Source organism: Paroedura picta, chromosome 14 (genome assembly GCF_049243985.1).
Source record: "Paroedura picta isolate Pp20150507F chromosome 14, Ppicta_v3.0, whole genome shotgun sequence".
NCBI lineage: Eukaryota > Metazoa > Chordata > Lepidosauria > Squamata > Gekkonidae > Paroedura > Paroedura picta.
This window is the reverse complement of record NC_135382.1, coordinates 20881186-20904912: the sequence shown is the minus strand read 5'-3', so window position 1 is coordinate 20904912 and position 23727 is coordinate 20881186. Positions and strand designations below refer to the sequence as shown.

The 23727-nt window shown below is 41.5% G+C and overlaps 1 protein-coding gene across 2 annotated transcripts; it reads left to right on the top strand.

Annotated features, from left to right (window-relative positions):
- The first annotated feature begins 407 nt into the window (after positions 1 to 407).
- Positions 408 to 21875, top strand: LSM14A (LSM14A mRNA processing body assembly factor). 2 transcript variants are annotated; one of them, XM_077309523.1, is made up of 10 exons: positions 408 to 766; positions 11382 to 11545; positions 13291 to 13423; positions 15497 to 15616; positions 16765 to 16941; positions 17371 to 17433; positions 17818 to 17997; positions 18981 to 19143; positions 19308 to 19548; positions 20523 to 21875. In XM_077309523.1, the coding sequence occupies exons 1-10, from the start codon at positions 646 to 648 to the stop codon at positions 20544 to 20546; spliced, it is 1386 nt and encodes a 461-aa protein (XP_077165638.1). In that variant the 5' UTR covers positions 408 to 645; the 3' UTR covers positions 20547 to 21875. The 2 variants fall into 2 exon arrangements, with proteins under 2 accessions (XP_077165638.1, XP_077165637.1); XM_077309522.1 differs by having other exon boundaries at positions 19308 to 19553.
- The last annotated feature ends 1852 nt before the right edge of the window (positions 21876 to 23727 follow it).

Genomic DNA, 23727 nt, shown 5'->3' with positions numbered 1-23727 from the left:
ATTATTTTTTTTTTAGGAACTGATGTATTGTTTAGAAACATATTTCTTCGTCTTCTGTACTGGACCTTCCTATCCAGAAACGCTTGCAGAAAATCGACTCGGCATCGTCTCGTTTTCATTTTGCTGCCATATTTAACAGAAAGAAAGCATGATTCAAATAGGGAGGCGTGCCATTGTTTTCCATTTGGACTGCTTTGTTTCGATTTGGCTCGAGTGTTTTTTTTTTTTATTATTATTATTATATTATTAATCTGCTGCTTTCCCGGCGCTCTTCCTATGCGAGACGCCGGTTCCCTTTAGGTAACCCGCCTCGCCGAGGGCTCCAGTCCCCGCTTTCCCCGCTCGCGGTCTCCGCGCGCGCCTGCCCTCCCTCTCGCGAGATTTGGGCCACGCTGTTCCCGGCATCCATTTCGTGGCCGAGGAAGGGGAGGCGAGCGGAGAAGGCGATGGCGGCCATGTTGGGAGCGTCGGGACTGCTTTGAGGAAGGCCTCGGTGAGGGGGGCGTGCGTCGGGAGCCTTGCCCTGCCCTCCGCGGTGGAGCCGGAGCCCGAGGGGGAAAGGCGAAGCGGGGACGCCGCCGGAACCGTCCTCGGGACCTCGAAGAGGCCTTTCGGCGCGCGCGTTGGCTTCCTCCCGCCAGCGCCATGAGCGGGGGGACGCCTTACATCGGCAGTAAGATCAGCCTCATCTCCAAGGCCGAGATCCGCTATGAGGGCATCCTCTACACCATCGACACCGAGAACTCCACCGTGGCGCTGGCCAAAGGTGAGGGAGGGGGCTGGGGGTGGGAGGGGGCGACGCTCGACCCCCGCTCCCCCTCAGGGCGCACGGAAGGCCCAAAGAAGGGGTAGGGAGCGGGAACGAAGGCGCCTCTGATGGCGGGTGGGCGGTCGGGGAGACCTGGGTGGCTCTTCCTTTCACTCTGACTCAAGATATGTTTACTCGTAGGGTTGCCAACTGCGGGTTGAGAAATCCTTGGAGATTTTTTTTTTGGGGGGGGGGGGCTTCAATTGCGTATTATTATGCCATTAATGCGTTCTCCAAAGCTGCCATTTTTCTCAGGAGAGCCGATCTCTGTACACAGGAGATATCCAGGCCCTACCTGGAGGTTGGTAGTCGTATTCACGCAAAAGTAAACACCTCCTTGATCCAGTAGGTCTTATTTTCATGGGTGTAGGGACAGCAGCTACCTTAAATGGCCTGTCAGAAGCCTGGGTGTCGAGACAGACACTGTGTGTGGTAGGGCAGAATTAATGCAATATTTACTCAGATGTAACACTAGGACTCTTTCCAGGCATGCCATCCAATAAAGGAGGGAAGCGTTGTCTTACATATGCACACAAGTTAGATGCAGAGAAGAACATTTCTTGCTGTACAGCTAGTTTTAGGGGAGGTCAGGTGCCTTCAAAGATGCCCATCTTTTTATCTGAAATTTAAGCAGTCAGTGTAAAACACAAGACAATGCGATGGAGCAAGGAGTATACAGGTTATAAAACAGTGCAGGAGCGTATGGGATGTGAGGGGGTTGGACTAGATGACCCATGAGATCTCTATTATTACCCAACTCTATTATTCTAGGATTCTAGGGATGTAATACACCAAACAGTGCACATAATGGAATTATAAAGATGCAAGACAATGCAGAGTTGGGTAAAGCATGCAATAAATTTTCAAATAGACTGCAGTATTTGTCCTTTTATAACAAGCACTGAGTTTCCTGTACTTGCTTTATATCATGCCTTTCATCCCAGTTTGGACCCAAAACAGTCATTCTCCTCCAGATTATCTTTGTGACAACTCTGTAAGGTAGGTCAGGCTGAGAGCATGTGACTGGCACAAGATCACCCAGTTAGTTTCCATGGCAAAGTGAAAGTTTGAGCCTGGGTCTTCCGAATCCGACACTCCACATTGAATTATACTGAGATCACTTTCAAGCACAATTTTACTGGAGAGTGAGCCTTGCAAAACTTGTTTTTTAGTAAAGTTTGGTGCAGTTGGTCAATATAGTTCTGTGTGCAAGTTTCAGTGGGTGCATGTGAGCCCTGTACACACATTTTAGGTTCTGTATTTATAGTGGGCATAAACAGCAAGCTGCTTCACACAGTGCTTAGGATCCCTGATCCCAAAGAAATCAAATTGGCCTCAATTAGGGCCAGGGCTTTACTGTGAAATCAGTATATTACATGAAAACGTGTTTATTACCATATCTGTTTCAAATATATTCAAATTCAAATATATTGGAATGTAACATTCTGTTTTTATTGTTCACTTCAATAATTTTATAACTTTACAGAACAGGATACCCCTACATGGGCTAAGAGCTTTTAAAGTCTAAGGTCCTAAGATTCTTAAATGCAACTGCATTTTAATTCAGAAACTTCTTGAAAACTGGAATGAGTAGATTTTTTTTTTAAGGTTTCAGTTGTATACATACATACATTCACGTACCACTGAACACAGGTAGACTTGAACTGTAAGTTAATATGTAAGAATTTGGCTGTGTAGGTGTTTATGCATCAAGACAATAACAATTGCATTTGAGCCGAATGAAATATTTATGATGCGTGACTGTTGTTTGGCTTATCAAAACCTGCTGTGCTGTTTTTGTTGGTTCTCCACCCTCTCTTCACCATGAACAGGAAATGCTGGCAAGTGCATATACTTCCCATTCACTCCTGTTCTTACTGTTTGTATTCCTCAGCCTTTTCATTTTATTCCTCCCATTCTGCATCCACATCTGTGTAGAATCACATTTATTTGAGGCATGAAATTAAATCTGCAATGCCAAATACTGCTCCTAAAGAGCTCTTTTTACTTGGAATTGCCAAAGATCAAACCTGCAGATTTCTGCTTGGTAAGCAACATGTGCTTTTCTGAGACTCTGCACTGCTGTTTGTGCTTGATCAGAACACTTGTTTGTGTTTATTGCAATCCTCATGTTTTTATTTTTGAATTCAGGAGTACAGAACATGGATACAAAATATAAATTATTTCAGAAAAACATCAAATCAGATAAAAGAATGCTGAAACAAAATTTAAAATACACGAAACATAAATATGAAAGAGATAACAAGATCAGCAATTTAAAACGTAAAAGGAATTTTAAAATAGCATCTCTAAACGTTTTCATAATCAAACTTTCAGGCTTCCCAACCAGCATCAGATTAAAATCTGTAACAGTTTTTAGGGTGTTGTCCTTCTTTATAATCTGGTTTGATTCTCCCCCTTCCCCCTTATATGAATACGGACACATGCATATGCTTTAGAAAGCCATTTTAATTCTTGTTGTCTTTATTTTTTAAAATTTGCCATCACGTTCATAAATATTTGTCTTTACATGCGTTAGAAGACTGATTTTAGGGTTGTTAAACACTTGATGACTTTTCCTCAGTCGGGCAGACAGATTCAGGCCATGGGTTTGTACACTATGCTATCAGCTTGCACACGCACCTTCCTCCCTTGTACACTGCAAGTCAATTGGTGTTAGCTTTGAACCACCAGTTAGAGCAGGGGTAGTCAACCTGTGGCCCTCCAGATGTCCATGGACTACCAAATCCCATGAGCCCCTGCCAGCATTGCTGAGTTAGAGTTAGAGACTCGTCACAGCTTTAATTTCTCAATTATCTGTTTTACAAATATACAGCAGTTCTGAGTAGTTTTTATTTTTTGCAAATTTTATATGCCTCTGAGACAGACGATCATTGTATAATTCAAAGTGCCTTTACCCAAACTCCTTTGCTACGGTTTTCCCCTCTACGTACATCCTTCCCAGCATAATCAGCTTTATCTGCACATGTTCGGAAATGTGGAGCTGAGCCTAACTGATATTCTGATGCCTTGTATTTTGAAAACTGTTAACTCTTCAAGTAATATCAAATGCTAGCCTGAGTCAAGAGTTTTTAAGTCCTTTGGGTTGTCCGAGCGGAATATCCCTCCATTTTTCCTAACGAATCTATAGAGTGTCTTTATATACTAATAAATCTTTCACTCCACCCCACATGACTGACAGCAGGCCAGCTTCTACTTGTGGTCATGTAAATAAACATATGAAGGAGCTTGGTCGAGGTGGTGAGCTTTCTTGGAGAGCAGGGATTGCCATTTATTTTTTATGTAGTGAAGTTTTGAAAAATATTTTTCAGGCTTAAAAAGAAGTAAATTGCAATAAGACTACAGTAAAACAAATTAAAATAGATAAAATATCAGGAGAATGCCTGAAGCCCCAAGGTGTTGCTGTTTTTTTTATAATACTTACTGGTTCTGAGTAGCAGCACCTTTTTCAGGGGTCTTCTGGGTCTTGGGAGGGGGGGGAGAATTGGTGGAAATCAGTGCAGCCTTGTATATGACTACCTGGACATTTTTGTTTACAAAAGGGTGCCAGCAAAACCTGTAGGGTGAGCAATTTCCACAGTTGGTGGCTTTGCTGCAGTAGTGCTCCATCTCTGTTGTTGTTAGGTGCGAAGTGGCATCTCACTCTACGGGACCCCATGGACAATGATCCTCCAGGCCTTCCTGTCCTCTACCATTCTCTACCTGTCCTCTACCATTACTCCATCTCTAGTTGCCACCAATTGTGGAACTTGCTGGATTCTCTACTGCTATCTATTACTTACATTGGGGCTATACCCAGGGAAGCATTCTAGTGCTTGGAAGCTTTGCAGAGCTCTTCCATGTGGGCTAGCTGAAGTATTGCTGGCTATCTAAAAATCAGCATTTAGGGCTTTCACAAAGCACTTTGTGTTCTGAATAGCACCCAAATCTTCATGGCAGAGCAGAGAAACTGAGTTTTCATGTGACTCATTTCGTTGTTTGACTAAAGGTTTCCCTCATGTTGAAATCTGCACATTCAGTAGAAATCAGAACTCAAATTCAACAGTAGTTCATTCCCCACACTGTCTTTCCATGACTGTGGAAGGTACTGCACTTCCACATTGTGTAGGTATGAGGGAACACTCTCAGATTTGTTACCTTCTTTTGTGAGTTGGGTCAAGCGTGACCTCATTTTTCCTTCTTTTATGTGCACTCTTTGTTATGTTTGTGGCATGATAGCACAGTTTATGAGTGAATGCTAGTAAATAGGTATATTTTATTTATAGTAACAAAGCTTTAGTAGTTGAATGTGCACAGACGGCCTGGCTTACCTGTTAAAGAGCCCAGGCAAAGCAACTTGCATGATCCATAGAAGGATACATTCAGTGAAATGGGAGAAAGGAAAGGGTTGTGTTTTAAATTACTTTGCAGGCAGGACCTATAGTAAGTCATACCGCACAGAAATTTTTGCTTTGCTGACTACATATTGCAAATAGATTTGGCTGTAGAAATTACAGTTTTACACTTCATACTTCTGTGGAATTTTTTGTTTGATTTGCAAGTACCAGGCGGTATCCAGGACTAGAAAAAGTAGGCACTTCTGAATGACCAGAAATCTGTTTTGTCAGTCTTGTTCTAAAGTGAAAAAGCTGGTGGATAAGAATTTCCCCACTTCCAGATACAACTAAACTGCATCTGGGGGTGAGAATTAAGCAGAGAACACAGCCTTGTAGATGAACATGTCACTGGATTATTTGGTTAAAGAAATTTTGATTGTACATTTTTCAGGCCTCTGATATAACTTGACCACCTAGCACAGAGAAGGACAATGCAAATTTCCATGTGGCCCAAGAATCTTAGCATTTTTCTTTAGAATTTGTAATTATGATTGTTTATGATAGACTTTTACAAATTATTTATATACCCTCCTCAAAAAAAAAACAGATGAACTATTCTGCTTATAAGACCTCACATTTACTGTGTTTTGTGATTCAGGTTTCCTGGGTTTCTGATCAAGGCAGCAATCCTAAGCACATATATTGGCACTAAAATTAGTGAGCCTGCTTCTGATTTAGCAGTGCAGTCTGTGCAGAGTTATTTAAATTCATTCAAACCAGTGGCAGTAATCTGCTATAACTCTGCATAGGATTGTATTGTAAAAGATCTTTTCATGTGGGGGTGGTACCTGCTTGTATTAGCATTGTTTCAGATTGAATTTTGCACAGCAAGATTGATATGCTTAAAATATAACGACATGAGGTAATCTAGTACTGTACTGAATCCAAGGGCAGCATAGACAATTGCATAAAGGCACAATTTGCCTGTATTCAATCCCTGAATTTGAGTTAATTTCAGAGGTTCACAAAGAAGCTCTCAGAATCTTTGCTTTGTTATTCATAGTTATATCTGTGTGTAGTAGTTACTTCTGTGTTCCAGCTTTTAACCTTTCCAGTAGGGCACCCTCAGTGATAGTTGCCCCCTACACTTGTTTAGTCTCATCCTGGTATAAATACTTTATTGGTGTAGAATACTCAATAATTTTGTAATGGCTTAGAGATCTAGTTATAGCACCATTTGTCCTGCTGTGGCAGATAAGAATGGAGTGTACTCTGCCGTTAAGAAGAGACATGCATTACTGAGGGCTTTACATATTTGCAAAAGAAAACACCAGTCTATTCCACCTTTCACACAAAGGGGCTCTTTAGGTGCCGGTGGCCATGTTTAGGGTTGGGAAGCAATTTTGAAATCAGCATGGTTGCTCTAGGTTAGAGCCAACTTCTACTTAAATAAATGCATTGAAACTTGCTGTTTGGAGGTTTTTCTATGCAAATTAAGAATTATACTTTTTCGTTTCCTTTGGTGGCACAGTTTATGCAAATATCCTGTTTGGCTGATTAGCCAACTATTCTTTGTAGTTCCTGCTAACTGCTTCCTTCCCCTGAGTTCTGTAATATGCACAAAAAAAGGGAGATTTCTTATTTTGCAGTAGGCTTTGGAGCCAGTGAAGGGAAGCACACCACCTCCTTAGACATTGGGTATGTTTGCAACACTTGGTGTGGTGGTTAAGAGCGGTGACTTCTAATCTGGCAAGCCAGGTATGATTCCCTGCTCCTCCACATGCAGCCATTTCCTGGCATTCTTAAGCAAGGCATCCCAGCATGGATGGTACTCAGTGGATGTGGCACAATCTTCTCTAGCAGCTGGATTTAGTGATCTCTGTTCATGACTGAAAAGTCCCTCTTGAATTTCTGTTATTTGTGTTTAAGACAAAACTTCAGCAATCCCTGCCCTAGCTAGGTTGAGCTGAGGTCTTGGGAGATCTTGGCCTTTTTTTTTGCAGCATGTGACAAGTCATCTGTAAGTAGTTTTCTTACAGAGCAATTTCTTTATGACTGAATTACACATGGACCTGGATTGATTATTTTATTGGGCTGGTACATAAATGACATACTTTGCTTAGTCTGCCTTCTGATCCTGCCAACTATCAACTGTTTACATTCGTTTGCTCGGGACTTCTGTAAAGTTAATTATTCCAAATCGACATAATGAAGCTAAGGTGAAAGGGAGATGCAAGCAAAATCACACCTCACTGTTTCTACTGTCCTTCTTGTTAACAGTTTGTTGTCTAGGTGTGATGAAAAGATAGTGTTTGCTATGAATAACTTGACCACTGGGGTTGGATCCAGAGTAGCATTTCTTGAGGAGTAAAGACTTCTTCCTGTGGAGTGTGTATCTTAGAGCTTCCATGTCCTGTGGCAGCCCAAGTTCTGTCTCCCCCAGGAGTAAGATTTTTTTTGGTGGGGGGGCAAGTCAGTCTGCTTAGGGGAGTGAGCTGTGAAAGTCAGTACTTCAGAGAACTGTCATTGAACCTACAGGCACTGTTGTATCCAGTCTTTCAGAAGGATCACACTAGAGACTTTTCTGCTCAATTTGGGAAGGAAACCTGTCAGCAAATGTACTTCATATGCCCACTTTCTCTATGCAAGAGAAATAATGGTTTTCCCTCTGCTGTGAAGTTACTTCATTCTGTGGCTGAGTGAAAGCTATAGACCTGTGAGGCTGTTGTACCACCATAACTCCTGCCTGGACCATGGCCTCCATCAGGTCCTCTTACCTGGCAGCAAGAACTTGGAAAAGGGATACTCTTCTGGATGAGTGGGGGGCTGCAGCTCAATAGCAGAGTATCTGTTTGGCATGTAGAAGGTCCGGAGTTCAGTCTTCAGTATCTACAGCTAAAAGGATACAGTGTGTAGAAGATGAGAGACACTGGAGACCCCTTGCCAATCTGAGTAGGCAGTGCTGGAATAGTCCTTGATTCGATATAAGACATCTTCATAAGTTCACGTGTTCCTGCCTCTGCTGTCCATGGGTGTCTATAGTGCCCATTCTGTTCCTTATGTTCTGCTTCTCTGGAGCATGGGGTCTTGAATAGGTCCCTGCCCAGTCACTATGTCAAGTTTTGGATGCTGATGGCCTTTAAGAAGGCTAAAGTTATCTACACCAGGGGTAGTCATGGACTACAATTCCCATGAGCCCCTGCCAGAAAACGCTGGCAGTGGCTCGTGGGGATTGTAGTGCATGAACGTCTGGAGGACCACAGGTTGACTACCCCTGATCTACACCATTTTGTCTAGGGAAATTTATTATATGTATGACCTGCTTTGCTACCCAAAGCACCCTAGAACAAACACACATGCACTCAGCTTCTTTCCCTTCCCAATATAATATTATCTCTCTACTGCTGTGCTTTAAATGTTGTTCTGTTAGTAACTTTGGAGAAACTGGTCTCAGGAAATTTGTCTACTTGTGAGTCTTGTTTTGTGTTTTATTTTTATAGTACACAGAATGTTTCATATGTGATAAGAGATAAAACAGTGCTAGAAATAGCAAGAGGCTGTAAAACTGCCACATAATTTTTATTGGTTCTAGGCAAAGCTGTGAAATTCTTCGCTTATTGTGTGGTCCATTAACCCAGTGGGTGGGCAACAGTGCTCCTCAGTGTGCACTTTCCCATTTATCTTTAGTAGCAGAACTGTTTTACGGTTTTCAAAAGCAACAGCGGGGCGGGGGATGGATTTCCTACATCCGATAGATATAAGCAGGTATGGCCAGCACAGCCATAGCACTTGCATGAGACTTACTGTCTTGTTTGATATCGGATGTCTTGAGTAACTTTGCCAAAACTGTCTCTATGGAGATTTTAAGAATATGACCATTGAGTTGATCCCTGGCCAAGCCCCCCACTGTGTCTTCCTCTTTTTGTTGATATTTCACCATGCAGCACCTGACAACAACTGGGATCTGCTGCACCAGAGCAAGGCTTCTGTTGTGGAACTGTACGGGCCTCTTGCCTTGGCTTCTGATATTGGATCATCAGTATCCTGAGACTGAAAAAGCCTCCTTTTTAAACTTTTGATTTATGACGTTGCAGTAGGAATCGGGAGCTTCATTTAGCTAGTACAGTTTAATCTGTCTTGAAGAACTCTAGACCTTCCTCCATCCTGCTACCTGAGATTTTTGCAACTTGAGATGCCAGAGTTGAGTGTTCAACGATATGCATGCGTAATGTCCTTTGATGCCTTGTGGCTTTTGGCTGTAGGTTTATTACATGCCTCTCTATCACTGCCATGAATTATTTGTGCCAATTCCAGATTATAGTAGTATAGGAGTTCTAAGGAATCAAGATGTTTCTTCTTGAATATGTATGCATAACCAGTATATTATAAGAGTATTAATACTAAGATTCCTTTGCAAACGTTAAAAGTAGAATGTGCCAGTTAAAGCTGTGGTCTCAGATTAACCAGGTTTTATTTTCAGTATTAGTAATTGCAAACAATTTGGCAGGAAATGTATTATAGCCCACCCTGGGACCATTACCCAACTTCAACCAAACACCTGGTTGAAGAGCTCCATCTTGCAGGCGCTGCGGAACTCAGAGAGCTCCATCAGGGCCTGTAGCTCTTCAGGGAGCTCATTCCACCAGGTAGGGACCAGGACAAAGAAAGCCCTGGCCCTGGTTGAGGTCAGGCGCGCCTCCTGGGGCCCCAGGACCATCAGCAGATTCATACCCTCAAAGCGGAGTGCCCCATGGGGGGCATAAGGAGGTAAGCGGTCCCTCGGGTATGTATGGCCTGAGCCGCATATTCTTAAGGCTTTTCATGTTCAAAACATGCACCATGAAAAAGTTTGAGGGCTGTTTCCCCATTTCCATTGGAAAAGTTGGGAAATTTGAGAAAGCACTGAAAATAGCCAAATTGTAGGTGCATATATTTTAAGAGGGTTTTTGTTTGTTTTAATTTTGCCATCATTTAATATGTTGTGATGTGTTTAAAGATAATATAGTATTTTCAGCATTCTGAACTTACACTTAATATCAAAACATGTTGGTATAAATAGAAAAAAATAATTGAGTGAAACTGTCATGGTGGAACATGGTGGGAGAGGCGGCCTTGCAGCTAGAAGGGTCCAAAGTTGTGAAGGATTTTGTTGTATTGTATTTATGAATGTTATGTCAGTATCAAAAAATAATTGTACAAAACAACAAGGTAAATATCTGAAGTAAAATTCTCAAGAATTACAAGGATATCTGGACATTCTGATGACATTTGTATGTTAAACTATATGCAATTGACTATGTAGCTGCCACATAAAAGTATTTTGCACATAATTTTTTTTGTTGTGTTATTGCGTATATTGAACCTTCTGTTGGGTTTCAGAGTGCTGCCTTTCTCACTGATACCTTATTTTTTTCTTGTATTTTGTTGTAAAGTTACAGCTGACTTATGGCTACCCTATAGGGTTTTAAAGGCAACAGACGTTCAAAGATGGTCTCCCGTTGCCTGCCTCTGTAGCATAACCCTGGCATTTTTGGTGGTCTTGCATCCATATACTTTCCAGGGATGACCTGGCTTCACTTCTGAGATCAAGCAAACCTGGGCTATCAAGGGCAGGGCACTGATAACATATATCCAGGCTTAATTGTTCTATTGTATGTTCATGCTGCTTTTCAACAACAAAATGTTCTCAATACTTCTAGCAGTTATACTAAATTAACTGGAAGAATGAACAGATCAGACATCACAACTGAGTCCTAAACTTGTGTAACTTTTGCTGCCTTGTAATAGTTAGCATTGCTTTGATAATGTGGCCAGCAGACAGCGGCTCCCCTGCAAAATAAAAGATAAGCAGTGTAGGCATCACACCCGAATGACATGGCTAACCAGCCTGCCCCTCCCAGATGAGCTGCTCTTTCAATTGCATTACATGTTGATCTTCTAGAGCAGGCTGCCACTCACCTGGTAGCCTGGGACAATTAAAAATGGTTTTCAATGGATGTGCAGACTGACTGCTTCCTGTTAAGTCAAGCCAATGAAGTGAAGAAAGCTGCTTGTGGTCAAAACTGGGTTAGTCTGTTTTTAGCTTAGTCGTTCTGTTTTGTTTTTAATGGCCTTTTGACGTCAGTGTACAGGACCCAGTGAATTTTCAACATCATGTTATGTGATGGGTTAGTGTAAAATACTAGTTGATTTGTTAAAACTTTTTTTTCCTTTTTTTTGTTTTGTTTTTTGGGCAGTTCGTTCTTTTGGAACTGAAGACAGACCCACTGATCGGCCTATACCACCTCGTGATGAAGTATTTGAATACATTATATTCCGTGGCAGCGATATAAAGGATCTGACTGTTTGTGAGCCACCTAAACCACAGTGTTCGCTGCCCCAGGATCCAGCTATTGTTCAGGTACAGTCTGTACTATGCCTAGTTATAAAGTGTGCAGTTGGAGAATTCAAAAAGGCCTTTGTGCATATTTAAAGAATTTCCAAGTTTAATTTGGCACAGAGGCTGTGTGAACTTAATCACTGCAGCTGTGCCCTGTGATTTTTTTAAAATAAGACCATGAATTTGAGGATTTGTATGTTCTTCTGGGCAGTGCAGCTTTAGCAGCCGTCACATTGCTGCTGTTTATTCTTCCTCTCCAAATCTTCCCCACCACCATATTTCTTTCATATTAACCAAGTTTTTTAACAGCCCAGGCAGATAGTTAAGGCTCTAGAAAGATTCCATATCTAATGATCTCCCTCATTATCTCAAGACACCATCGGACTTGAGAGGCTCGAGACACCATCAAACCAATCCCAAACGGATCTTTCAAATTACGGATTTAGTCAAATGCTCTCTGAAGAAGGTCTGTCTTGCACAAAAACTTTCAGGGAACGTGTCTTCCCACCTCAGTCTGTTACAAAGTAATGATGCCACAATCCAAAAAGGCCCAAATACGAGCTGTAGAGAATTTTTATGATCCAATGGAGGAAGCCACCATATGGAAGTCTTATGAAACAAATGCAAAGTGTGCACAGACTCACACTGAAATATATGTTTCTGAATTTTGAAATGGCTACATTAGTCAGAGATCAAAGCATGTCATAGGCAAAGAAATTTGTTTTTCCAGGAACAATGGCAATACGGTTTATCCAATGGGTTTCTGATTAGAGGTCTGCATTTGGCTATATCCAAGCTGAAAAAAACCCTAAAAATATTTTATTAGTATTTTCCAAATTTGAGTGTTTTTTCAGCTATCCAAAATGGCCAGCCCCCCCCCCCCAAATCTCAAAAATATTGGAATTTTTCGGGATTGCTGGCTAGTCAAAGTTAAAGGGTATTGAGAGTCAGCATGATAAGAGTGGCAGACTCTAATCTGGAGAATCAGGTTTGATTCCCCTGTCCTCCAGTCAGCTAGGTGACCTTGGGCAATTCACAGTTCTCTTAGTGCTATTCTCACAAGCAATTGTGAGCTTTCTCAGTCCCACCTACCTCACAGCGTGTCAGTTGTAGGGAGAGGAAGGGAAATGTGTTTATGAGCAGTTTTGGACGCTTGGTATAAAGAAACTTGTCCTCTTAAAGGGATTGCAAGCCCTTTAAATACAGCTAGGAGGGAATACATTTAAAAGGACCATGGTTCCCTTTTTTCCCCTCCATTGAAACTAGTGGAGGATGGGGGGTCCTTTCTTTTGGGGGGGTGAACTATGTTGCAAATTTGGTGCCACTACCTCAGAAAAAGTGCATTCCCCCATGCCCTAAATACCCCCAGATTGATTCCCCATTATACCCTGTGGGGTCCACCATTGACCATTCAGGATTTCTAAAAAAAAATCAGAATATCAGAAATACCAATATTTTTCAGTTTCGGTTATGATTTTATTTATTTTTGCACTCCCCTATTCCCGAGTACTTTGCAGTGACTGGTACCTTCTGGATGCAGGTCCCACCAATGAACCTTTGAAAAAGCACAATGGTTTAAAATGATTATTTTGCCTCTTTCATGACTTTGGGTTGGATCCAGCCAGCTTTTCTGCTGCTGAAAAAAAAAAACAGGCTGCAATAAGGAGAGGTATTAGGTGAGATTGAGTGAAAAAGCAGGCTGGATCCACCCAGTTATGTTTCTTGTTCTGCCTTGCATTGAGTCTTGTACAACTGCTTTCCTTCAGTCTTCTCTAGGGTCGTCGTCTTCTACTTCATTCCAGTCTGTGGGCTCCTATGGTCCTTTTGGCAGAATGCCAGCCTACAGTCAGTTCAGTCCAAGTCCCTTAGTGGGCCAGCAGTTTGGTGCTGTTGGTGTTGGTATGTTTTGCTTTTTAACCTTTTGTTCTTGGCAAGTAAGTTCAGTATCATGAAACAATCACGAGCCATCCTTTAGGATAAAATTGTTCACACTTTTGTGTCATCCAGGTAGCTCAGGTGACAGTATTAAAACAAAATGCTGGGGTAAACCAGGTTTGGCAGGCCAAACCCATTAGGGAACTACTTATCTGAAAGCCCCATATAGGTGTCTCAGGTATGCTCTTGTACAACTGTTTCTTCTAGTAGAGCCTGTGCGGAATATATTCCTGATATTTGTGTGCTGTAAACATTCCATGTTAGACATCATGCTTGGTACATGCTTTAAGCTTGCATTGCTTAAAGCATTTCAGGTGAAGAGGTATGTTTGGAACATGTTAAGTGATCTTACATGTTTCATTACTTAGAGAGAAAACTGATCTATTGCTTCCAAAAATGCCTAATATAAATGAGCAAAAGTATGAGGATGAGCCTTCAGGATCAAACCAATAGTCAATCTAGTGTACATCAGCTTGTTTCACAAAACAGCCAACCAACAATGTGTAGAGGCCAAGGCCTCCCCCTGCCTTCTAGCAAGGTTTCCAGGTTTTTACTGCCTCTGAATATGGTGGTTCCCGTAACTCACCATGGCTGGCATAGATGGGCCTCTCCATGTCTTATCACCTTTTAAAGCCATCAGTGCTTATGACCATTACTACTTCCACTGGAAGTAAATGAGCCATATGGAAGGGCAGTAGAAAAATCTAATAAAATAAATACATTGATTTAATTACTTACTGAGTAAAGTGGTATTTCCTTTTCTGTGTCCCGTGCATAGTCTATTCATTTTTCACATTTGCAGATATCAGATTATGACCAAATCCAGTAAATTGTAAATATTTATATTCTGGTCTGCATAATAGTCACATGACCATTAGAAAATGCACTCAGACAAGTGATTGTGACTCAAAGCATAACTAGGTTATGCAAACATGGTCACCTATTTAGGTGCTTGGAGCTTTCAAAAAAAGTTTAATTGGCTTTAAGAAGAATATTCATGTCTTATTAGGCATATATACACTTGAGTGGCCCCATTAGCTGTTTTAGGGGTGTTTCCATAGAAGGGGTTGTTTGCCATATAAAAGCATAACCAAGGTTTATGTGCATATCAATTTAGTTCAGCAAACGCTCATTATAGTGATAGGGGTATTGTCCCTTTGTCTTGGGCTGTGTCTACATTGAAGTCAAACTACTGGAATAATCATACCTTCCCATGGCATACTGGGAATTATGCCTCTGTACATACGTTGAGCTCACCAAGAGAGAATTCCTCACACTTCCTATAAATATTGGGGCTACTTGGACCAAGCCTCGACACAGTGGCAGTGATTCCATTTCAAATATATATATATATACATATATTTTAAGAATGTCAACAAAAGAAGGCAAATATAATATAGACAAGCCTGGACGATGTGCAAGCAATGGCTTTTGTCTTTGCTTCATCCGCCCATTATGCATGGGGGGAATAGCACGCATTCGGGGTGGAATGGCGGCGACTAAAATCACCAATAACGCACGGTGCCGGCTGCAACCAGCCGCAGATTTGGTGCATGCCGCCGAAAAAGCCGCGTTAGTGAAACGCGGAAGAAAGCGCAGCTTCCGGGTGACCGGGGCTCAACCAGAAGCGGCGCCGGGGTCACCGCGTGCATAATCGGTTACTTTGGGTTTTGCCGCCATTGCGTCCCGTCCCGTGCATAAGCGGTTTGCTTCGCTTCTTCCCCCTCCGCATTTTCCATGTGTCCCGAAATCGCCGTTTCGGCGGCAGTGCATAATGGGCAAATTTTATATGTGTGCTTTTTATGGAATTGGAGCACAACAGTCCTGGAAACTGTAGGCAAAGCCGACTACATATGTAGGGCAAAAAATTTTCCCTGGGAAAAAACAACAATGGGAAAAAAAATCCACCTTGGATCTTTGCCTAGACAGTTGTGCTACTAGCAAATTCATTACAATCAGTGCGGGTGGGATCTTAACAGTGTAATGACAAAACATGTGCTACTTGGGGCTTAACTTACCTTGTTTTTCACCATGCAGGAAGTTCACTGACATCTTTTGGGACTGAAACATCGGCCAATACAAGCTTGTCTCAAAGCAGTGCAGTTGGTTCCACTTTTACGACAGATGCGCGATCATTAAAAACACAGCTCTCTCAAGGTAAAGGCTTTTACTGTGTTGCATTTTATGTCGGTTCTTAATTCTCATGCTTGCTTGTATCACCATGGCTTAATTTAAATTTAAATGGAATAAAATAAAATGGTTACATGCACTATGCTTTTGTGTCCATTGGGGAAAAGGCTTGGATTACTATAAGATGGATATTATGCCAAGTATAAATACTAGTGGGGTGGAAGTGGTAACTCTTGATTCTCAGTCCTACACTGAAGAGACTTGCTGACACAAAAGTTTAACAGGAAACTGTTCATATGGCTGCTATGGTGACTAGTTGAGACTCTGTAGGCTGATATAAAAGGCAAAAGTTTTTCTGTGCCACTTCCTGCTGTGTTAACCTTGTGTCTCCTGCTACTGAGAACAGCTTTATGCTTTATTCACGCATCAGTGAAAGCTTTGAACCCTTTTTAGGGATGATTTTTCTTGGCTGTTTGTTTTTATAAAGCTGCAATTTTATTAAGTAGATGTGGAGAGCTGGATTTCATTCCCCACTCCTCTACATGCAGCCAGCTGGGTGACCTTGGGTTAGTCACAGTTCTCTCAGAGCTCCCTCAGCCCCACCTACCTCACAGGGTGTCTGATGTGGAAAGAAGAGATGGCAGTTATAAGCAGTTCTGAGACATCTTCAATTAGTGAAAAGTGGGGTATAAAAAAACCTGTTTCTTCTAATCGTATATAAGTAGCAAATAAATCTGCTTGCATTACTTTTCAATTGTTAAGCAAGAAAACATTGAAATACTGCTTGCTTTTGGATACTACTGTTCCAAAAATAAACTGTCATTAAGGAATTAGAGATAATAACTCCTGTTCCAGAAATTGTCTTATGTGGACTGAATTGAAGTGTAAAGATTTCAGTTGGCTTTCCTGTCTCTAAGATAATTGCCGGTGGTTGTATCTGTAAGGATTACTGCTTTGCCCCTCTTTTCTTTTTCTTGAATTGGATGAGGGGGGTTATCACTATGTTCCACCATCATGGATTAGCGCATTTAAGAGTATAGAAACAGTTTCTCCTCGGACATAACTGTCTTGACTGGGTAAGTCAGGTAACGCCTTCAGTCTGGATTAGCAGACTTCAAAACAGCTCCCGTGTCCAATACAAGGATAAGGAACTGTTACTTTTGGCTGTGTTTCAGGTCGCACCAGTCCTCAGTTAGACCATTTGAGAAAGAGCCCGATCCTGGAGCAAGCAGTACAGACCACATCGTCCCACTTACCTGCATCAGCACCAGTCGGGCGCCGGAGTCCTGTTTCATCTAGGTCTCTGACATCCGCTAACCAAAAATCCTTAGAACATCAGGAGCACAGGCGAGGTAAAACTTATCCATATGTCATGCTTTGAATTTTGTCAATTCTTTTTTGTAAACTGCTTTCCTATTAAATAATTTAGTGGTAATGTTCCTATGATATGGGGATATATCCTTCAAAGATACCTGTAATAAATAATAGTAAATCTGTAAATCTTCCTTTCCTGAGTAAGAAATGATTAACTGTTTGCAGCCTGCCTGCTCTGCGCACTGCTTTCCTAGACTGCGCATGGGTACAGCCTTCTGGAAAGTGAGGTTAAGCTATAGAAGGAGCATCCTCTGCTCCTCTCACCCTCGTCCTTGTGATCACTGTGGGGATTCGCTTAGCTCTTGTTTGCTTTATTTTTTTTCCAAACATAGAATAATGCAAACTCTGTTAGCATGTACAAAACATGAAAAACAACAAAATGTTTTCTGCATTGTTCTCCATCCTAGGTGAAGCACACAGATTGTCAAGATCTGAAGCAGAGCAGCTGAGAAGTGATAAACGTCAATTGGGTAAAGTGAATACTTCATTAAAAGTAAAATGTAATGGAGCTTTTAAGACTTCGTTGATTATTTCGAATCTCAAGAAAGCCAGGGTCATGAGAGCAAGCAGAAAATGCTGGAGCAGGTGACTATAGAAAGTGGGATAAGCAATAGATTTGGAGAGAGGAGATCTCTCTGGGTTAGTAGTAGAGATGGTGTAATGGCTGAAAGTGTACCCCCAGGGTATGTAGTTCCCCCAATGCCTGATAGTGTCTGATGGCATCAGCTGCAGAATATTGCTGTCAACCTTCATGGTAATGGTATTAAGAATGAGGCACTACTTATCAGAAGAAGGGATTGTTCTTTGTTGCAACATTTTGTAGTAGATCTCTCCAAAAACAATTTTTCCTCTAGTTCCAGGGGCACCTCCAGTACGAAGAGGCCGTGGAGGTCACCGTGGAGGCAGAGGAAGATTTGGTATCAGGCGGGATGTTCCAATGAAATTCGAAAAAGACTTTGATTTTGAAAGTGCAAATGCTCAGTTCAATAAAGATGAAATAGATCGTGAATTTCATAACAAGCTGAAACTAAAAGGTAAGCTGTGCATTTATCTTCCAAACAGAGAAGGGCTGTCTTAGAGGCCACTTCTGTAGAAGTATTTGGGTTTGCTTTAAAAATGAGAATAATCTTGTTGAAATTTTCTGTGTAACCTGCGCCAGCCTAACCTACTTCACAGGGCTGTTGTGAGGGTAAAATGTGGGATTAGGAGAACATAGTAAGCTTCTTTGGATCCTCATTGGGAAAAGGCCAGAGTATATATCAAGTGAGTAAATAACTATCCTGCTGGTAAGCAGGCATTCAGCCAAAATGCAGTAGGCTATAATCATGTTTGGAAAGTAGCATTTTTCTATGACAAATCAAAGATGATTTGAATATTACCTGCCTTTCAGTGTTGCTGAAATAGTTTGCAGAAGCTCACCATAGCTTCTTCTGGAAAGGCCTGGTAATTTAGTTGTTTAACAACTTTCCTTGTTTCACTCTAATGAACCACAAAAAGACAGCCAGGAAGTGCCTGTTGAGTACAGGGAAGGCTAAACACAGCCCCTCAGCAGCATTTTGAATTGAACACACTGAGAAAAATTCCTCCATTTCAAACCAAGTGCTTGCAAATCCCTGGGATCCAACAGAGGAATGTCTTATTGGCAAATGCAGGAAATAATCTCTGTTGGATCCCAGCAAATTTTAAGTGGGTGCAACACAGCAGAGGATTTTGAGATGCCCAGCTAAGAGCAGGGATCGGAACACCCATCTTTTGACCTAGAAAACAGCTGAGAGGCTACATTTTCACACATGCCCACCCCCCACCCCCTGCCGCCACATTTATGTGGGCCGTAGTGGGTCCAGGTGTTGTCATAGACTTGGTTGCTTAGGTGAGCAATAAGAAATCTTGACTGGAACTTTGAATCGTGCATCCCTGTCAGGTTGATGTTGTTCTGAATTTGCTTTTTGCCTTGCTTTAAAAATATACTTTGCTGTCTGAGTGACTGTTGTTGACCCTTTTTCACGCCCACCCACAGAAGATAAACCAGAAAAGCCGGTAAACGGAGAGGATAAAGGTGACTCAGGTGTCGACACCCAGAACAGCGAAGGCAATGCAGATGAAGATGACCCTCTTGGGCCCAACTGTTATTACGACAAAACCAAGTCATTCTTCGATAACATCTCCTGCGACGACAACAGGTATTGCCTGTTCAGGGTAGCCAGCTTACTGTGTGTGTAGTCTGTTTGAACTATATCCAAAAGATGACAAGACCTCAATGAGATTTGCTCTAATACAAAACATACTTCAGATAATTAATAGCTTAGTAGACCTAAGTAAAAGTTCCTGCTCTCGTATGTTTCAGAGAACGAAGGCCTACCTGGGCGGAAGAAAGAAGGTTAAATGCAGAGACATTTGGGATTCCGTTGCGTCCAAACCGTGGCCGTGGGGGCTACCGAGGGAGAGGAAGTGGTGGTGGAGTTGGTGGCTTCCGGGGTGCTAGAGGGCGTGGTGGCAACAGAGGAAGCTTCGGCGTCCCTCGAGGGTTTCGTGGTGGATTCAGAGGTGGACGTGGTGGCAGGGAGTTCGCAGATTTTGAATACAGGGTAACGTAAGGTTTTCCCCTCTCAAAATTTCACTTTTTTTGCTTTCATCTCTGCAAACACTGTAGCCTAGCAAAGAGACCCTCACTTCAACCCAACAGTAATGGCCTGGGAGAAATTCAGTCAATGGAATTTCTTCCGACCTGTCAAATTCATGTCAACACAGGCCCCCATTTCTTCCACAATTCTGGCTTTAAAAAACATTAGGAGGGAATTCAGTCATAAATTGTTTTAAGAGCAAGTGAGGCAGAATCTTTTTTTAGGATCAAAAGCTGTGCTCATGGAAGTTGTCATCATCAACAATGCAACAACTGTCAGATCCACTCTGACCACTTTTTGGTTAGCTGCAGGCATAGAGCCAAGCAAGGAGCTCGCCTCAGGCCCTGCATGTGGTAGAGTTGGGGAAGGTCTCTGGAAGCCTTGTGTAGTGTTAAGGGGTGTATAGCACTTCACAACCTCTTGAAGGCTTTTCTGCACTAGGCTTTCTTGGGGTAGAAAGGAATTGGAGTCTGGCATTTGGAAAAATGAGACTTCACATTTCAAATGACTGCCTATGCAGTCCAGAGGAAGTTAGGCGAGGCTTTAAGTTCTGTTATCCCTCTGAGAGTCAGTGTGGTGTTGTAGTGATTAGGAGTGCGGACTTCTAATCTGGCGATCCGGGTTTGATTCCGTGCTCCCCCACATGCAACCAGCTGGGTGACCTTGGGTTCACCACAGCACTGACCAAGCTGTTCTGACCAAGCAGTAATATCAGGGCTCTCACAGCCTCACCTTCACAAGGGTGTCTGTTGTGGGGAGAGGAAAGAGAAGATGAATGTAAGCAGCTTTGAGACTCCTTCGGGGAGAAGCGGCATATAAGAACCAACTCCTCTTCTTTCTCTAGCTTGGCCTTTGTGTGTTTGATTTAATTTGATTACATGTTTGGTTGAGCAGTAAGTAATATTAATGTTTCGGTGGGGGGGTCTTTTATTTTTTAGAAAGACAACAAGGTTGCCGCATAGTCCACAAGGAAGTTGAAAGCCAGGTGGACTTGCAGATCTTCGTAGTCCAGAGAATGTGTCGGTCTTTGCAAAGAAATTGACTTAATTTGCTGTAAAACTCGTCACCAGCAATGGGGTTTGGTTTTTTTTTTTTTATTTCAAAGGGGTTTGAAGCAGTAACTGTTTTGGAAAGAAAAATGCCATCTTCAGAAACAACGAACATTAAATATATTTGCAATAGAAAAAATAAGTAATTTCTTATATATAGTTAAGCTATAAAGCAGTACGTCAATGGCGTTTAAGTATTTTTTTCATCACAGAAAAGATTTTTCTTAACTGAATTGTATTTGATTGCTGCAGGTTGCAAAGACAATAGTATGCAGAAGGCCGTCAGTACTGTGAGTGTGTTGATCCACTGAAGGTTGTTTTTTGGGACTCCTGTAAGATCCCTTTTCTGAAATAGTTGTACTTTTTTGTCAGATAGGGTGCTGGGCAGTAGAAAACTTGCTTTGTCAGTCAAAAAATGTAAACACAGTAAATATTGTTTCTTGGGCAAAGGAAAACTTTTTATAGTTGTAAAATTCCATGATTAACCCATTGCCAAAGAAACATTGAGGAACTTTGTATAGCTGTATAAAAAGCAACTAATTTTTTAAAAGAATAAAACATTTTTAAGTCAACAGACCTGCTGTGTTGAGACACTAGAAACACACAGGAAAGCTTATTTCAGGTTTTCTTTTCCCCTTTGTAGCTTTTCAGGCTTTAAACTCCTTTGATTTTTATATTTTGACTACAAATTTTAAAAACATGAAAATGTTCTTCCATGATAACAAAACCTGCTTAAAACTATTCTGTCTTGGCAAGAAATTCGGTTCTGTACGTTTCGGGCATATCAAAGAGTTTGACCAAATTTAAAGTCCATTGTCAATCAAGACAAGCCTAGACGCTTCGCACTGCAATTTGCGTTAACTAATCCAACTGGAAGGCCAGTGGCCCAGGCACACACGTTCTGAAAAGTCTCCATGTATCAATTCTTGAAACGTTGGCACTTGTTTCAATATTGTTGACATACTCAATTTAAAAGTGAATTTCCTAGTGTTTGAAATTGCTTGAGTTTTGATGGACTGTAGCTTGGAGACATTGAATGTTCATTTTTTTAGACAGTTATCCCCCAAGTGATTTGGTATGAAGTACTTGTACAACAATTCTAAATAACTAGTTCAATGACTTCTCTTTTTTTGGTATTAAGTTATATTAGACACAGTAATCTGGTAATTTGTGTTTGTATTTGTATATGAAAGCCACAGGAATAAAGGGATCCAAAGATTAAAGCATTTTTTTAAATCTTAATTTGCTGGGTTTTTTTCTTTCTCCATGTTCAGTAGTGATCAGATGTGGATAACTGCACTGTTAGGAAACGAGGATATTTAAAAGTGATTGATAGAATCATAATTTTATATCTTTTTGTATAGCACTACAAGCAAAGTATTTTGTAATTGGTTTCCTTATGGGGTCATGTATTTGGCAGACGTGGCATTTAGATACTCTTGTTTAGTAATATTTTGCATGTTAACAATGCCTTTTTGGGATCCACAGATCATCATCCTGAACAGTTTGGGTTTTTTAAACAAAAGGCAAGTCCTGTCCTGTTGCAATAACGATGTAATACTGTCTGAGGTGTCCCCAAGTTTTATTTAAACCAAGATAAAATTGTAAATACCAATGAGATGTGCTGTGAAGGTATGAACTAGTTTCATCTTACCCACCAATCCTTTGGGTTTATTAGCTGGGGAGTGTTTGTACCCTGGTCAAGAACACTTTGTCATACCTTCAGTGTACCTTGCTACAGAAGAGTGGGGCTTTTATTTTAAGCCAGAATAAAACAGTTCAAGAAAAAAACAAGTCTTGTGGAAGTCTTTTTCTTCCCCCACCCCTCCCCGTTCCATCCTGGTTTCAAAAGTGGGGAGGGAGGAAATGCTGAATTTGTTTTATCCTCTTTTGGTGACGCCTGCACAGTTGTTTCAGACTGCATCTTTTCATCTCCTGGAAGAGGTGTGGATCTAGAGTTAAGTCAGTTAAGAAGTTATCCGGTCAGGTTTGGTGGACACTAAGAGAATTCTTAATGCATGAAAAAGATGGCTCGCTAGTCTTGAAATGGAAATGATTGGGACGAGGGAGAGTGAAGTGAGTCTTCTGAGGCCAGAAAAGCAAAAGATAGTTATATTTTCTAATCTGCCTTGAGTCTCAGTGAGAAAGGCAAACTGTAAATTAAATGAATAAATCTTGTGGAACCTTAGACAAATTGAATGGGGCAGAAGCTTTCCATTACACGCATGAAGTGTTGCATTCCATTGGGAGATGTCTTAGTACAATAGAGGTACAATAGAATTGGAGGGGGAGGCCACCAAGCTCAGCATTCCCAATGTTTAGCTGTGCTCAGGGTCCAGTCTGACGAGAAAACCTGCCCAAAACAGAAGAAGTTCAAGGCGGCCAGATGTGTGTCAGGAATTCTTTCTCCTGGCACAGGGTTGAGAAACTGACCCAATACCACTAGCTGTCAGCTACAGCTCCCAGTTAACAGCTCTCTCAAGCTATATCCTCAAGTATTTACTGGAGTAATCCTCAAACATGCCTTTGTTAGTGTGTATTGTCCTTTTGCCAGGTCATCACTGAAGTGCTTGGATCTTTTTTTCTATTAACCAGTTCTTTTTTTCTTTCTGTTCTGCTGTACCAGAAAAAAAAACTTCTATGTCATAAAATGCCTGGGATTTCTAATCTCCCTTTGTGTAATAACTGCATGTCTGCCAATTTAGATGCAGCACTTTATGAATCTTATGAGGTGGCTTGCTTGGAAACTTGTTGATCTTTAAAGTGCCGCAAGGTTCCCTTGTTTTAGAACAGGAAACCTAGTTTTAGAGTCAGCCTCATGAGCAGAGAATTGAAAAGTGGTCAAAGTTAAATTTTAAGGGATCCACGGTGGAAACTGGCGGAAAAAGTAAAGATATAATTATGTTTGTGGAAGAACAAGCCTTGCTTAGGGAAGAGCCAGCAAGGTTTCTATAAAGGGCAAGTCCATCACACCAACCTTTTGCAGTTATTTGCACGTGGTTGCAAATTTGTGTGTAATGGTGATATGGCAGCTGTTTTATCTTCCAAAGCCTTTCAACAGACTTCTTCAAAGGCATACATTTAGTGGTGGGGG

Coding starts and splice junctions, on each gene's coding strand:
- LSM14A (XM_077309522.1), top strand. CDS start 646: ATGAGCGGGGGGACGCCTTACATCGGCAGTAAGATCAGCCTCATCTCC. Junction 19,144..19,307: donor ATCTCCTGCGACGACAACAG/GTATTGCCTGTT, acceptor CGTATGTTTCAG/AGAACGAAGGCCTACCTGGG. Junction 19,554..20,522: donor GATTTTGAATACAGGGTAAC/GTAAGGTTTTCC, acceptor TTTATTTTTTAG/AAAGACAACAAGGTTGCCGC.